The 16,879-nt window shown below is 29.1% G+C and overlaps 1 protein-coding gene across 1 annotated transcript in view; it reads right to left on the reverse strand.

Moving 5' to 3' along the window:
- LOC100205535 (transport and Golgi organization protein 6 homolog) overlaps nucleotides 1-15,292 on the reverse strand; it is a 50,678-nt gene extending 35,386 nt beyond the window's left edge. The window contains exons 1-4 of the mRNA XM_065795497.1: nucleotides 14,338-15,292; nucleotides 12,934-13,037; nucleotides 3,979-4,138; nucleotides 3,481-3,536 (exon numbers count right to left, since the gene is read on the reverse strand). Of these exons, the coding sequence (XP_065651569.1) occupies nucleotides 3,481-3,536; nucleotides 3,979-4,138; nucleotides 12,934-13,037; nucleotides 14,338-15,280 (1,263 nt within the window). The 5' untranslated portion in view covers nucleotides 15,281-15,292. The remainder of the gene's footprint in view (nucleotides 1-3,480; nucleotides 3,537-3,978; nucleotides 4,139-12,933; nucleotides 13,038-14,337) is intronic.
- Nucleotides 15,293-16,879: the final 1,587 nt, after the last annotated feature.

The raw sequence follows: 16,879 nt of genomic DNA on the forward strand, positions 1-16,879 counted from the left end.
CAACACTCTTCTTCTTATTCTGTAACCTCAGGGGTTCCTCAAGGTTCTATCCTTGGCCCTATACTCTTTTTAATTTACATTAACGATGTTCCAGATATTCTCACATCTAAGGTGGCATTGTTTGCTAATGATACTACCATTTATTCTTGTCGTGATAAGAAACCAACACCTTCTGATTGCTTGGAGGGGGCATTTGAGCTTGAAAAGGATCTCACTTCTGCTACAGCATGGGGCTCACAGTGGCTGGTGAACTTTAATTCAGATAAAACTCAATTTTTTTCAGCCAATCGTTATCGCAATAATTTAGATCTTCCTATATTTATGAACGGTGATGTACTCGATGAGTCACCTACTCTTCATCTTCTTGGATTAACTCTTACTTCCAATCTTTCTTGGAAACCATATATCAAATCGGTTGCAAAATTAGCATCTGCTAAGGTTGCATCTCTTTATCGAGCTCGCCACTTTCTTACTCTGGATTCTATTCTCTATCTCTATAAATCTCAAATCCGGCCTTGTATGGAATACTGTTGCCATATCTGGGGCGGATCTTCTAATGATGTCCTTTCTCTTTTAGACAAGGTGCAAAAACGCATTGTAAACATAGTTGGACCTGCTCTTGCAGCCAACCTCCAACCATTATCACATCGTCGTAATGTTGCTTCTCTTTCTCTTTTCTACAAATACTATAATGGGCACTGCTCTAAAGAGCTAGTGTCTCTTGTGCCATCTACTAAAATTCATTCTCGTGTTACTCGTCATTCAATGAAGTGTCATCCTTTTTCTGTGACTGTTCCTAAGTGCTCCAAAAACGCTTATTTGTCTAGTTTTTTTCCTCGAACATCAGTTCTTTGGAATTCGCTTCCTTCATCTTGCTTTCCTGATTCATATAATTTGCAATCTTTTAAATCGTCCGTCAATCGTTATCTTGCTCTACAACCTTCATCTTTTCTCTTACAGTAACTTCCAACTTTAATTAGTGGCTGCTTGCAGCCTTGTTGGAACATAGATGTTTAAAAAAAAGAAAAAAAAAAAAATTTGAGATTTATAGAGATAAAGAATAAAACCCGAAGTAAGAAAGCGACGAGCTCGATAAAGAGATGCAACCTTAGCAGATGCTAATTTTGAAACTGATTTGATATATGGTTTCTAAAAAAGCTTGGAAGTAAGAGTTAATCCTAGAAGATGAAGAGTAGATGACTCATCGAGTATCGCCGTTCATAAATATAGGAAGATCTAAATTATTGTGATAACGATTGGCTGAAAAAAATTGAGCTTTATCGGTATTGAAGTTCACCAGCCACTGTAAGCCTTATGCTGTAGCATAAGTGAGATCTTTTTCAAGCTCAATCAGGGAGTCCAAGCAATCAGAGAGTGTTGGTTTCTTATCACGACAAAAATAAATGGTAGTATCATCAGCAAACAATGCCACCTTAGATGTGAAAATATCTGGAAGATCGTTAATGTAAATTAAAAAGAGTATAGGGTCGAGGATAGAACCTTGAGGAACCCCTAAAGTTACAGAATAAGAAGAAGAGTGCTGTCCATCGAGGACAAATTTTATACTACGATTGGAAAGGAAGGATTCAATAATCTTAAAGATGTTCCAGATACACCATAAGAAGAAAGCTTATGGAGAAGACCAGCATGCCAAACTTTATCAAAAGCTTTTGAAATTTCAAGAGCAATGACCTTAACCTCTCCACCTTTATCTAATGCACAATAAAACCTATCAGTTATTACTGTTAGCAAATCAGCTGTAGAACGAGAAGATCGAAACCCATATACATATATATATATATATATATATATATATATATATATATATATATATATATATATATATATATATATACATATGTATGTATGTATGTATATAGATGTATCTTCCTCTAATTCGTAAAGACTCCAATAGTCACATGCTTGGCCTGGGAATTTCAAAACTGTATATAAAAGAAATAATTTTTGAACTTTATTTGGGCTACCTTTTGATCTGATGTGGTTCGTGGTCAGGAAAATTAGTTCAAAATTGCAATCCTAAATAATGCATTTTAAGGACAGCTCAATTAACTTTGGTCTTTAACAGGTCCCTAATATTTAAAAAAGAATTTTTCAAAAGTATGTCATGTTGGGTTTTAAAAGTAGCGAAATTGGTTTTTTAACTAGAAATAAAAAACGGAGCATTTTTACAAGTTTTTAATATAAATAAAAAAAAATTTATTTTATTTTTTATAAAACAATTATTATTTTTGATATTTATATATTATTTTGCTTCTTTCGAGTACCAGGTTGACATACTTTTAAAGAACTTTTCTTTTTTTTAATATTAAGACCTTGTTGAAAAGTAAAGTTAATTGAGCAATAGTTAGACAGTTCAATAATATCAATTGGAGTTTCACCAATGAAAGCTCTTGATATTGTAAACTGTCAAGGAGTTATAACAGCAAAAAGAAAATTAACCAAAGCCTACAGAAAAATAAAGATGGTATTAATAAAGATGGTACCAATAAGAAGTTGTCTTGTGATCAATAACTAATATAAAGTTATTGGCATAGTGAAGGAGGCTTGAACTTCCTAGTTAAATGCTCTTTAACAGTGTTCTGTAATGAGACTGCAAGGACTTTCTGAAGCAACTTAATAACCACAAAAAAAAAACAACAATATTACTACACTTTTTGCTAGCAATATTGTAAATTGTATGGATTTATGGTTTTTAGAAACATCTTTTTTGCATATTTTACATGAAAATTTTTCTATTGATAATTCTACAGAAGGTATAAAATGACAAAATGTATATTATTGTTTTTTTTTTTTTTTTTTTTTTTTTTTTAGATTATTCACCTCCCCAAGGCCCGAGGGGGGCTACTACAGTCGAGGAGGCTACTCATTTTTTTGTGTTTTTTTTTTTTTTATTTTATTTTATTTTTTTTATTTTTTATTTTTTAGTTATTATTCGTGGTGCAACCCTCTCTCAACTCTTTAACTCCGAAACACAAACCTTGCCGAGCAAGGCCGCTGCGCGGAGAAACTAAGTTGAGCGCGGTACTTCCAGGGACGTGGTGGGAGTCGAACTCCGAACCTCTCGCTTACAAAGCGAGCGCTCTTACCACTACACCACTACCGCATTTAAACTGCTATTATTGACTCTCCTAATGTTTTTACAGGTTTGTTAGAGTGATAAACAGCATAAACTGTTAAGTGCAAAAAATATATGTATAGTATATATACCCAGCTAACACAAAATGTTCAAGTACGTTCAACGAATGTTGCAAATGTTCTCGAACGCTCGCAATGTTCGTTGAATGTTCTTGAACATTTTGTGTTAGCTGGGTAGTTATTATACTCTTTACAAAAAAAAAAAAGAATATAAGTAGAAATAAAATAAATAACATTACAATTGTAAAAGGTAATATTGTGATTAAAATTGCTTAAATTATATATAAATTGCAATTTCTTTAAAACTTTTATAAAAATGCTTACATTACATATAAGTTGCAACTCCTTTGAAAGTTCATTTTCATCAATTTCAACAAAATCTAAAAAAAATTTATAAAGCATCCTTGTTTGGCCTGATTGGTTGTGATTGGTTATAAATAATATTTTACAAATTTGTATGCTATAACAAATTGTAACAAGTTGCTATAACAACCTGTAATACACTTATTTTTACTTTTTATTATCATCATGTTAACAACACTAGTTATCTAGTTATCTATGTAAACTGTTATCTAGTGACAGTAACAATACTAGTTATCAGTAAACAACATTAAACATCATAGGTTGAAACTTATTGTTGCTTACTCCATTTTGTTGTTGTTGTTGATGCGAACAAATCAATGCTCAATAAAAACATGTCTAAATCAAGCTAATTATTAAAATTCATTTTGTTTTAGTTATTAAAAAAAAACAATTTAAAAAACTGTAATCAAATATTTTAATATCTGATGAATAATACATAAAAACCATAAACTTGCTTACCTTGCTTATACAAACTACTTAATGATAACAAAGCTTGAACTTGAATGCTTGTTGCTCCTATGTCATAATGGTTTTCTAATATATTTTCCATGCAATTGATTGCAACCATAATAAAATGTGAAACTTCTTTTGAAGGTGTAGTTGTTATTAAATCAAGAACCTTGGAAAAATGTTTTTTCTTTGTAATTTTGAGCAAATTAATTATTTATAAACAGTAAAAAATATTTAACAAAAAAATTATGTTTGTTAAAATTTGCATATAAAAATATTTCTTTTTTTATATGCAATATTTATCAAGTGTAATTTTATTTTTACATATCTACTATACAAATATGTTTCATTTAACAATTAGAAGAGAAACAGGAACACAAATGTAAAAAGTCTTGATATGAAATTCTATATAAAACTTAAATTTAAAATCAAAAAATATTTTTCTGTCTCTCAAGATATAATCCAGTAATAAGATATATTCATAAAACTTTTAGTTAAATAATTCATAAAACTTCATGTTAAAAATTGTGAAATTAATAGTAAAAGTAGAGCTAAGAAATTTATTTGCTCTCCTTTGTTTTTGCAATAATATCTTAACATGCTTATTTTCTTTTGAAATTCTGTTTGTATATACATATATATAATTAGAATTGCAAAAAAACATGTTTTTTTTCCTTTAGCGTTTTTTTGGTGTTTTTCTGCTTTTTTAAGCAATTTTTTGGCATAAATTTTGAAACACTTTTCCTTTATTCTAGTATATTTTTAGTGTATGATCATTAAAAGCACAATTACATGTATAAACACCAATTTAACTTATATTTTTAATGAAAAAATTAAATTAGCTATAAGTTTGTTATATATCTACGCATACTGTATGGGAATGTTTATTAGTCATGTTATACTTGCGAACAACTGTGATACTCTCATTATGTATAATGAGAGTATCACAGTTAAATGGGTAAATGATTGTGGGAACAGAGCAAAGCTCTCATGAAACAAACATGGTGAGCCATGCGAGCTGCTCCTCAAAACAGCTTTTTGCAAGAGCTTTTGGTTTTTGGGCAAGCTATCTGTTTATTTATTAATTAAATTGCTTATTAAATATAAAATTAAATTTTACTCTTGCTTGAAGCATTTGCTTGTAACGCTATTGTTAACAGAATATATACATAACGAGAGTTGTTTATCTCTCAATGAAAAATTCCTTTGACAAGCGTTTTCTTTAGGTTTTCAAACTAGCTATCCATTTATTTAATAGAACTTTACTAAAAATAAACAATCACATAATTTTGTAATAATCACATATTTTGTAATAAAAAATAGAAAAGTCAATCTGAAACTGGAACTTTGTTTTTTGTTTATTTTGATGTAGTTTGCAAAAAAAATTTTAACTATTCTAATCGATATCTAAAAATAATGTAAAAATAAAAAGAATGTGGTTTATATATATAAAAAATTATACTTTAGGGAGAGCCATAAATTGCTCCTGTAAACAACATTAGGAGAGAGTGGGCAAGAGCCAGAACTAAACCTCTCACTTACCGCAGAGGCTTGTATTATCATGCTAATTTAATATCAGACTTCAAATTCTCAAAAAAATAAGCAATCTATTGAGATTATCAACTTCTTTAAGAATTTTTATATTGTGTAGTAATTTAGTTTTATGTTGTTATATTTGTCAAAAAAATATATAACACTAGTAGGCCCTTATAAAAAAAAGTCATATACTGAACTTAATATCAAGGAAAATTTTAAAATTTCGAATTATTTACTGAGTTTCCTAGACCACTTTCATCTGATGATTCGTAAATTATTTATTACATAATAATTTTTATTTTATCTGCATTTATTTCTTATTATATAATTTATTTATCTAGACATTTTCATATAGTCAACCCTCGGAATTAGGGTCGGCATTCGGCAATGCCGACCTAACTGCCGACCTGAAAGTATTTGAGATCGGCAGAAATTTGCCGACCTCGTTTCTATGCTTTATGGTTAAACCTTTGTATCAAATTATTTTTGCCGACCTGATGCCGACCTCAAAAAGATTGAGGTCGGCAAATTATTGCTGACCTCATTTTTCCTAATTCCGAGGGTTGTATAGTACTATACCAGGAAACTTGCAAAATCTTAAAAATGCTTTGTTGTTCAAGTTCAATTCTTTGATATAATCTTATGGCAAAAGGAACATTTAAGCAAAGAAACAAGTTTTTTTATTTTGCTAATTTGGTTCAGAGGTTTAAATAAATGGGGAACTAAGGTTTTATTTCTGCCCATTGTATGGAGAGCTTAATCATAATTCATTATCAGCAAGAAGAACAAGAAGAAATCACTCAATAATTTAAAGATATCCTTTCTTTCCCACTACATATATATGTATCTCTATATTAAAAAACCTTTTTAGATAGAAAATCACAACTCATTGTTTTTAATGTGGCTTGGTGATCTTTTTTGTTAATCCTTTTTTAAAATAGTTTAAAAAAACTATTTTTTTATAACTTGAAAATAATGACTTTTTTTATTTTCAGCTTAAAAACAATAGTTTTTATGCATTTATTTAAGAAAAAAGTTATTCTTTTGTTAAATTGATTATTATTTTTAAAGTTTTTATATAATTTCGCTTCTTTTGAGTACCAGGTTGACATACTTTAGAAGAACTTTTATTTTCAAAATTTTAGGGACCAGTCAAATTTTTAAGGGTCTTGAGCTACCCCTAAAATAATTTTTTGTTCAAAAAAAATTTTAAACCTAGTGTTTTAGTATTATATAAAACAAAGTAAAAGGGTAGGAACAGGTTTTTTTCGAAAATGTTGTTTTAAGAGCCACCCTAGCCAACACTATTCTTTATTTCCAGTAACTTCTGGGGCACCTCAAGGTTCTATCCTCGATCCTGTCTAGTTTCTTCTTTACATTATTGATCCTCCAGACAACCTTATATCTGAAGTAGCTCTTTTTGCTGTTAACTTTATACTCCTGTCTAGACAAAAAGTCTTCTCTTTTTGATTGCTTAGAACAGGCTGCCGATCTTGAACCTGATCTGACTTCTGTAACAGACTAGGGCTCACAGTGGCTTGTAAATTTTAATTCCAACAAAACTCAGTTATTTACTGCAAACAACTATCACAATACTGTTGACTATATTTATAAATGGCAACTCTCTCACTAAATCTTCTTCTAGATTAGCATCCACTAAAGTTGCTTATTTTTATTGTGCTCACCATTTTCTTACTCCTGATTAAATTCTTTACCTCTATAAATCTCTTATTCATGCCTGCATGAAATACTTTTGTCATATTTGGGCTGGTTCTTTTAATGATGCTCTTTTTCTTCTAGAAAAGGTTCTAAAATGCATTGTAAAGGTAGTTGGAGTTTTCTTAGTCTCATTTGTTTACTGTATATGTTCCTACATGCTCTAAAAACTTTTATTTGTCTAGTTTCTTTCCCCGCATTTCAACCCTTTGGAACTCTCTTCCAACTTCATGTTTTCCTGACTCATACAATCTTCAATTCTTTAACTGTTTCAAGAAAACAGTTGACTTTCTGTCAACCCTTGCTTCCTTGCTCTATAACTCTATTCTTCTTTTTCCTAGTAACTCCCAACTTAATGGTGGTTGCTTGCAGCCTTGTTGGAAGTAAATCAGAATAATATATATATATATATATATATATATATATATATATATATATATATATATATATATATTTATTTATTATTTTTTTCCTTTTTTAATAATATTTACAAATGATTTCTACATGTTTATTTTTTAAATCTACGCTTTATGTCTATATGCTTATTATTAGGCATATTTAAGAATTGGTATCACTTCTTTCATCAGACTTCTTTGAAAGTCCTTATAAACCATTAACTTACTACTACGAAATAATATATTTGTAATTATTATTATAATATTATCTAACTTTCTTGTTGTTGTTATTATTAGAATTTACTATTATCATAATAATAGTAAATTCTAATAATAACTGTCTTCTAATAGTAACTATTAGAATTTACTATTATCATAATAATAGTAAATTCTAATAATAACTGTCTTCTAATAGTAACTATTATTATACTAAATATAAAAACAAACTATAATTTATAGTTTGCTTCATACACTAAATTAATTTAGTATCTATTTATTTACCAATATTATATTATTATTACAACTATTACCAATACTTTTTGCTTGTTAATTTTTTCCTTTTTTAATAATATCTACAAATTATGATTTCTACATATTTTGCCGCATGAGCACAAAGAAAATGTCTAATTTTTGTAATTTTTTTTTGTAATCACATTTTTTTATATTTGCTCCATTTTTAATTGTGCCTCTTGTATATTTGCATTTTGAAAATTTTTATTTTATTGAACACACTAATATATATATATATATATATATATATATATATATATATATATATATATATATATATATATATATATATATATATATATATATAATTCAGTAGTGGTGTAGTGGTAGAGCGCTCGCTTCATGAGCGAGAGGTTCCGAGTTCGATTCCCGCCACGTCCCTGGTAGTACCGCGCTCAACTTGTTTCTCCGCGCAGTGACCTTGTTCGTCAAGGTTCGTGTTTCGGAGTTAAAGAGTTGAGAGAGGGTTATAACCACAAGTAGCCTCTTCATCTGTAGTGGTCTTCTCGGCCTTGGTGAGGTGAATTATAAATATATATATATATATACATATATATATAGGCCTCGGCGGAAGAAAATGAGCACGAGAGCAGAGAAAAGCTCTCCTAAAGCGAATATGATGAGTCATGTAAGCTGCTCCTCTAAACAGCTTCTTACAAGAGCTTTTGGTTTTTGCAGGAGCTATCTGTTTATTCCTTTAAAAAATTGCTTATTAAATACAAAATTTGGTTTTATACTTGTTACAAGAATATGTTCGTAACATTAATATTAAAGAATATATACAAAGCAAGCATTGTCTGGGTTTTCACACTAGCTATCCATTTATTTATTAACAACATTACTTATTTGGAAAAAAATTTGACAAAGAGCTATAAAAGTTTCTGCAGCTTATAAAAAAATGTTTTATATTTTCTTATTGTAATAAAATTCAGGCATTTTAAAAATTATTACAGCAACTGAAAATTCAACAATGAAAGTGAGTAATATATTAAAGTAAATAATGTAGAGAATATATAATTCATAAAATAAAAATTATTATGTAATAATTTAAAGTGTAATAATTTTATATTTTATCAGTTAGTCCAATCTAATCAAAAACATGTGCATATCAATCCCCGCTCTATTTAAATTTTTTTTTTTTTTTTTGCAACAAAAGTGCCTTTTAAAAACTATTGCAAATTATTATGCAATTAATTCATATTTTTTTAAAAATGACTTTTTTTTTCATTTTAGAGACAATGATAATTGAATCGGTACATGCTAAAAGGGCCTTAGTCCAAATCAGCTGGTTTTGAGAAAAACATTAAAAATTGTTTAACCAAATATGACTCAACATTTCTTTTTGTAAAAAATGTTAAAATTTAGTACTAAAATAGTTTGATTTGTAACCAAGAAGCCAGGCTTTTGAAATTTTTTTTTACTATGAAAAAATAATGGTATGAGCGCTTGACTGAGGCCCTTTTAGCATGTTGTAGAAATTTCAGTGAAAAACAGATTGTTTTAACTGACAATACACGCTTTATTAAGCATATTATTTAAAAGAATTAAAAATATTTTGTCAATACAAGTACGTATGTACGTTAAAGACTAACTTATTGACAATAAAAATGTTAAAAAAAGTTCTCAATCATCTTCTTTGCTGCTGCTGTGTTGAGCGTGTCCTTCAAGGTTTCTGTTCCATTCCAAGTTTTCGTTGTAGAACTGGATTGAGTCTATGAAATGCCTTGCAACAACTTGAGAAGAGAACTTTGAATCATATGTGAAGTGCATGAACGTACTTATTAAAAAGTCACCTTTTTTGTCTTTCGGTACAGTTCTGGTCTTAGCTTCCTCAGATATTACCATTTTCTTATAAAACTTTGGCCACCAAGTTTTGAACTCGAGTGCTTTGCTGATGTCTAATTCCTTAACAATGAACTTGTGTTTTTTGGACTGGAAGCAATGCTGGTTAGTTTATGGAGGCTGTTAATCCTGTCGTGATTTTTTAGAGCTTTTTTTATTATACCGAAATCAAAGTCACGAGGTAAGAAAGAGTGATCTCTGACAGGGAAAAATTGCTCAATTTTTTTAAATCTTTTTATTTCTGTCAAAGCGATATGAAATATGGTCAATACATGGTTTTTATTTTGTCCTCCACAATTGTCCGAGAACACACGAAGTATAGTGAGATGGAACACTAATCAAGTAGTCATAAAGCATTGAACACACTTCATTTGGACCTTTTTTGGCAGTCCCTTCATGGTACAGGTAAATTACTGAATTGTTCTTCTTGATACATGAATGTAAAAAGCTGTAGTAGTCAACTGCCCAAGGTAAAAAGTTTCTTGCACAGGGATCCTAGGCAGTTGGACGCTTTGCATGTAATCAAAACAAATTGATAAAACATGAGGCTGTTCTTTTTCTTTCACTTCCTGATAAAGACGCTTGTAAAATTTTAATTTTCTTTTGTGTATCACCAGTTCAGCAGCTGCAGCTTGTTTAGCTGTTTCATTTATATGTGTACTTTTAAGTTTGTTTTTAAGATCTTCACAAGTGCAGCAACAATCACTCTGCGTTCTCCCAAAGCGTAAGTTAAAGTTTTCCTCAAAGAAAGTAGAAAAATATGTCTGACTTACTAAATTGCTTCCGGAAACCATTTAAGAGAAGTGTAGGCAAGAGCTAAAGCTTTCACTTCCCGCCGAGGCCTGTATATATAAATAAATATATATGTATGTATATATATATATATATATATATATATATATATATATATATATATATATATATATATATATATATATATATATATAAGTATATATGTATATATATGTATATATATATATATACAGTGCTGGCCAAAAAGATCCGACCACTAAGGTTTTTAGACAGAAACATAATACCACTTCAACTTTATGATAATATGATTGAATTAAACGCAACAAACAACATTCACATAAGTCAATGACACACTTTCGAAGAAACCAACAAATAGTTCACATCAGAAAAGAGTTTCAGTACCTCGAATGTCTTCCTCTGGCTTTGAGGACAGCTTCTATTTTTCGAGGCATAGAAGCAACAAAAGAGTCACAGTAATCAGGCGTTATTTTTTGGGACCACGCCTCTAGTACAGCCTTCTTCAAAGTTGTCGCCAACGTCGCGTTTGCTTTTGCCACTTCGGCTTTCAATTTTACCCAGCAATTTTCAATCAGTTTAAATCCGGCGACGAGCCAGGCCACGGAGCAAGAACATTGATGGAATTCTCTTGAAACCATGTCTTGATGATCTTTGCCTGATGACATGGCGCGCCGTCATGCATAAAGATGTCACAGTTGCGAGTTCTGAGCCAAATAGGAACATTTTCCTTTATTATTTGCAAATAATAACCAGCTTTGATAGTTTCACCTGGCGGCATGAGATGGATTTCTGCTCGACCTCTGGCAGTAATTGCTCCCCAAATCATAATTGCAGGGCAATGTTTTACCGCTGGAGCAACATAACGGGCATTGTAGCGTGTGTTTAGTGGCCGTTGAACATTCACTTTATGCGTAGCAAATTGTTTCACCTGCGATTCATCTGAGAACATGACATGTCGCCACATTGCCACGGTCCAATTTTTATGTGCTTTACAAAATTTGAGGCGGTCAAGAATACTTTTCTGAGATAGTCATGGTTTTAATGCAGCGCAATAGGATTGAAGACTGAAATCGTCCACAAGATGTCACGGAATGGTGCGAGAGCTCACATTCACATCAGGAGGCAGTTCATTGAGAATTTGTGAAGATGATGTCAGTGGCTGCACGGCGGATCATAGCATCAGTTTTTGATGTGGTACATCTGGGTCTGCCACTGGATCTTCCTGCAGCGCTGGTGCCTGTTAACTTGAAGTGTTGAACCACATCATGAACAGTTGTCTTAGGCATTTGTAAACGTGCTGCAATCGCACGTTTAGACTTCTCATCTTCCATCAAAAGTTGTATTTTAGCATGTTTTCCAGGTGATGTTGTCACCATAGTCAAATGCAAATAGTAATTCACAGCCACGCATGTGATGGTATATATATAAATGGTACAACTGTTTTGATTGGCTGATAACTAGCTAATATCACATGCAAAGCATGATGGTGAAATTCCGAGGAAAGCGCCTACACTACAATGTACATACTGTATACATAGATAAACAATGCGTGGTCAGATCTTTTTGGCCAGCACTGAACATATATCAACCCTCGGAATTGGGAAAAATGAGGTCGGCAATAATTTACCAACCTCAATCGTTTAGAGGTTGGCATCAGGTCGGCAAAAAAAATTTGATACAAAGGTCCATAAAACATAGAATCGAGGTCGGCAACTTTTTACCGATCTCAAACACTTTTAAGTTGGCAGTTAGGTCGGCATTGCCGAATGCTAACCCTAACGCCCCTGGCAGTACCACGCTCAACTTGTTATTCTACCCAGCAGCCTTGTTTGTCATGGTTCGTGTTTGGAGTTATAGAGTTGAGAGAGGGTTGTAACCACAACTAAAGTAGCCTCCTTGACTGTAGTGGCCTACAAGGCCTTGAGGAGGTGAATTAAAATAAAATATAAATATATCAGCCTTTGGATTTTTGCTCAGCATAAAAGTTTTCGGCTAAAAGTTTTTGAGGTCAGTAAAAAATTGCCAACCTCATTTTTATGTTTTATGGTTGGACCTTTGTGTCAAAATTTTTTTGATGACCTCTAACAGTTTATGGTCGGCAATTTATATATACAACAGTACATAAAAGTTATTAGGTTGACATAAAAATTTTCACATTTTTAAATGTTTTTAAACATACTTAAAAAGAATTTACTTGAGGAATGATAATACTATAATATGCTTCTTTAGTTTCAATTTGCCTCGGCACTTTTGCAAGAACTTTACCAAGTGTGTTTATCTGTACTGGTGTTAACCTATCTAAAAAGTTAACAATATTATTACAAATCATACTAAAGTATACAAAAAAAAGCAATTTATTACCATTTTTTACTAAAAAATATAACCAAAGCATACCATTGTTTGAAAAGAATATTGATTTATACAAAATATATGCTTGCAATACTAATTATAAATCTTCTCTAAAAGGATTTTAAAGTGAAACAAAAATATTTGTTTATTTCAAAAACATAAAAAAAAGTTTAGATATTTTTCTTATTACACTGTAATTTCACTTAAATAATTAAATACTGATACTATTTTTACTGTATAAACAAACCATATGAAAACTCAATTATTAGTGATAACTTGTAAGTTAGATTTGTAAGAGTATTTTTTACGTCAACAATGTTTCTTTCTTATAGTTTTAAATAGTAATATTAAATAAAATTTTAATTAGTCCACTAAAACTTAATTAAATAAAGACAAGTGTTACAAGAATTCTAATTAGCCAATACCATGGGCGTCCACAAGATTTTTTGATTTATCAGATATGACACTTACATGCATTCTGTAAACTCTAAACTTAAGTATATTCATGTATACGCCAAATGAGGAATCTTTGCAAAAAATTTCAGCAAAGGAAACCTGGAACAAAAATACCCAAAAATATTTGCCCCCTCTATCCAAACATGAAAGCAGTGAGTTGGTAAAATCTTCTTTTACAAAATTTTGGGGCATTTTGTTTAAGGCCTTTGTTACACTTTTTTGCAAAGCGTAAACACAGGCAAAAATATACTTGAGTTTAAAGTTTGCACAATGCCTGAAAGTGTCATACCTGATACACTTAAAAATTCTGCTGGCACCCATGACAATACTATTAAATTATCAGTGTGAACTAAAATTATTGCAAATAAAAAAACAAAAACAAAAAAAAAATATTAGCAACAAATTAGAAAAATATACTATAGGATATATTTTTATTAAAAAATATACTATAGGATACTTTTATTAAAGATAAAAAAATATACTTTTATTAAAGGTCAACAAAACAATCAGTGATGTTATTTTCAAGAACTTTTAAAATTGTAAAATAAATTTGAACACAAATTATGAATTAAAATTAAAAATTCACAAATTTTATTAGTTTAATTTTACAACTTTCCAAGTTTCTTTAAGTTTATAACTTTTAAAGTTTAATGAATTTATCTTTTTTGTTATCATATGGCATGTAAATGACCTAAAAAAAACTTGCTAAAAATATTAATTCTTTTTAATTCATTTATGTTACTAGATCGGTAAAAAATAACCAAAACATTTTATTTATAAAAGTAAACTAAACCTTGATCACAGTTTTGTAGAATAGCAGTGAGAACAGCATTCACACCATTTTTTCTTATCAAGCATTGTGATATTAAATCACCAATTGCATTTTTATACCATTCATACTTAGGTCTCTTTCCTCCTGTTTCAGATCTTTGCAATACTAAAAGTTCTCTAATAATTATTGGTTGAGGTAAATAATTTAAGTAATAAAAAAGTTTCTGCTGACACCAGACTTTCTCATGTTCACAAATATTACTGCAACATTGGCATATAACTCTATTTGTTAAGCATGGGCAATTTAGAAACTTGTTTTTTGAAGGTTTGTAGGAAAGCTGAATTAATGAAGCTAGGAGATCACTTTGCAAAATAGGCAACATAATATCCATTAAAAAATCATTTTGTAAAATAAAAAATAAAATCTTCAAAACAAGAAAAAGTTTTCGAGGATGTTTACTAGTATATAAGCGATGACTGCTTTTAACAGGTAAACCAACGCCATCAAGTAAATTAGGTAGTACACCGAAAGCAATGACTAAGTTACAAACATCTTTGATAACCTTTTGATCATTTATACCAAATATAGTAGTTTCATTTTTATACATATTACCTGATTCGATTATATCATGTAAGTTAACTAAAGTATTTAAACACGTTATGATAAAACAATAGCACAAATCTTTTAAACAGAGCAAAGGATCAAATTTACTATCTTCATGACAGTCACACAATTTTAAAATTTCATTGATTTTAACAAATGATAAATCTGGTGTTAGCTTTATTTGTTCAAGTCTTGACTCCATAATACTCAAAACATTTTTGTTAAGAAAATCATGGCATGAATAACTTTTTAAACATAATTCATGTAACTCATTGTTTTTAAATTCATCTCCACAGACACTGCCATTGCTGAGAACTTTCATCTTTTGAATTACAATTTGGATACTTTGTAAATTTTGCATGATGTTCTAAATTATAAATACTTCCTTTTATTAAAATTTTCTTATATTTTTAAAATATTCTTATTCAAATTTTTTAATAAGAAATAAATTACAAAGACAAATATGACAATTACTATTAAAGGTTTGCAAACTTTCTACCCACACACATAACTAAATTGTAAATATATATATATGTAAATATATATATATATATATATATATATATATATATATATATATATATATATATATATATATATATATATATATATATATATATATATATATACCTATATATATTGCAAAATATTAAATGAAAACATGTATAAATAAAAATAGACCAAAACAATACAAAGAAATGTAAAGTTAAAAGAAAAAGGAAATATAAAGTTAAAAAAAAAAAGTAAAAACAATTTTTTTCTGGAAATCAAAAAAACTTTCTTTTTAATATATACCTAGGGATTAGGGTTTTTACGGACAAATAATAACAATTAAAAATTAATAATTATTATTTTATTTTAAGAAAAACATGACAGCAGCCATTTTATATTACAGGAGCTTTTTCTTTTGGTAAAAAAAAAAGAAGAAAAAAAAAAAGAAAACAGAGTCTTTCAAAAAACTTAATATTTAAACCTTTCCAGTACATGTTAATAGTTTAAAAAAAAACCTCTCCTTTTTACAGAAACAGAAAGTAGACTAGTACATTTATACTTTACTAGAAGTATATTTAATGAAAAGCCTGTGGCATCTTTTAAAACTCAGGAAGTATGGTAAGCATTTTATTGCGTATCAGTGCATATGCAAATGAAACAGGAGGCTGTTATAAATGAGTTTAAAAAAAAAATTAAACTCCTTTAAAATCTTTTCTTTAACTTGAACAAAATCATATAAAAAACATGGAAGATATTTTACTCTAACTTTTTGACATAATTATTTCTCATGAATAAAATATACTTTAATTTCCTTATTATTATTACTACAAATCGTAGTACAATTATTGATAATTAAATATAATCAATACTTTTTTGCTTGTTAATTTTTTCCTTTTTAATAATATCTAACTTCTTGTTTGTTTATTTTTCATTATTATCATCAAAGTATGATTTTTAAATATTTACTTAGTTTATGACATAAACTAAGTAAATATATGAAAACCATACTTTGATGATAATAATAAAAAATAAACATAAATTATGTATCTTCTATGTGTGTATGCTTATTATTAATCATATTATATTTAAAAACTGGTGCCACTCCTTTGATCAGAATTCTGTTTGAGTAACACAATCCTTATCAATCATTTAGTCATTATTATTAAATACTTATAATTAGTTTACTCATTATGAGATTATTTTATATTATTATTTTTATATATACATATATATTTTTTTTATTATTCATATTTTTTTTTAACTATTTTTACTTACTACAATCAATAGAATTATGATTTTTTTTTTTTATTACTATTATTATCATTTTTAAATTTATTATTATTATTATTATTATATTATGGTACGATTTAAAAAGGAGAACAAATATCTTGTTGTTGTTTGTTTAAATATTAAAAAAGCATAGGCCCTTCGCGGTATATTTTTTAACTTAATGCCTTAAAACCCTAAA

Source organism: Hydra vulgaris, chromosome 04 (genome assembly GCF_038396675.1).
Source record: "Hydra vulgaris chromosome 04, alternate assembly HydraT2T_AEP".
NCBI lineage: Eukaryota > Metazoa > Cnidaria > Hydrozoa > Anthoathecata > Hydridae > Hydra > Hydra vulgaris.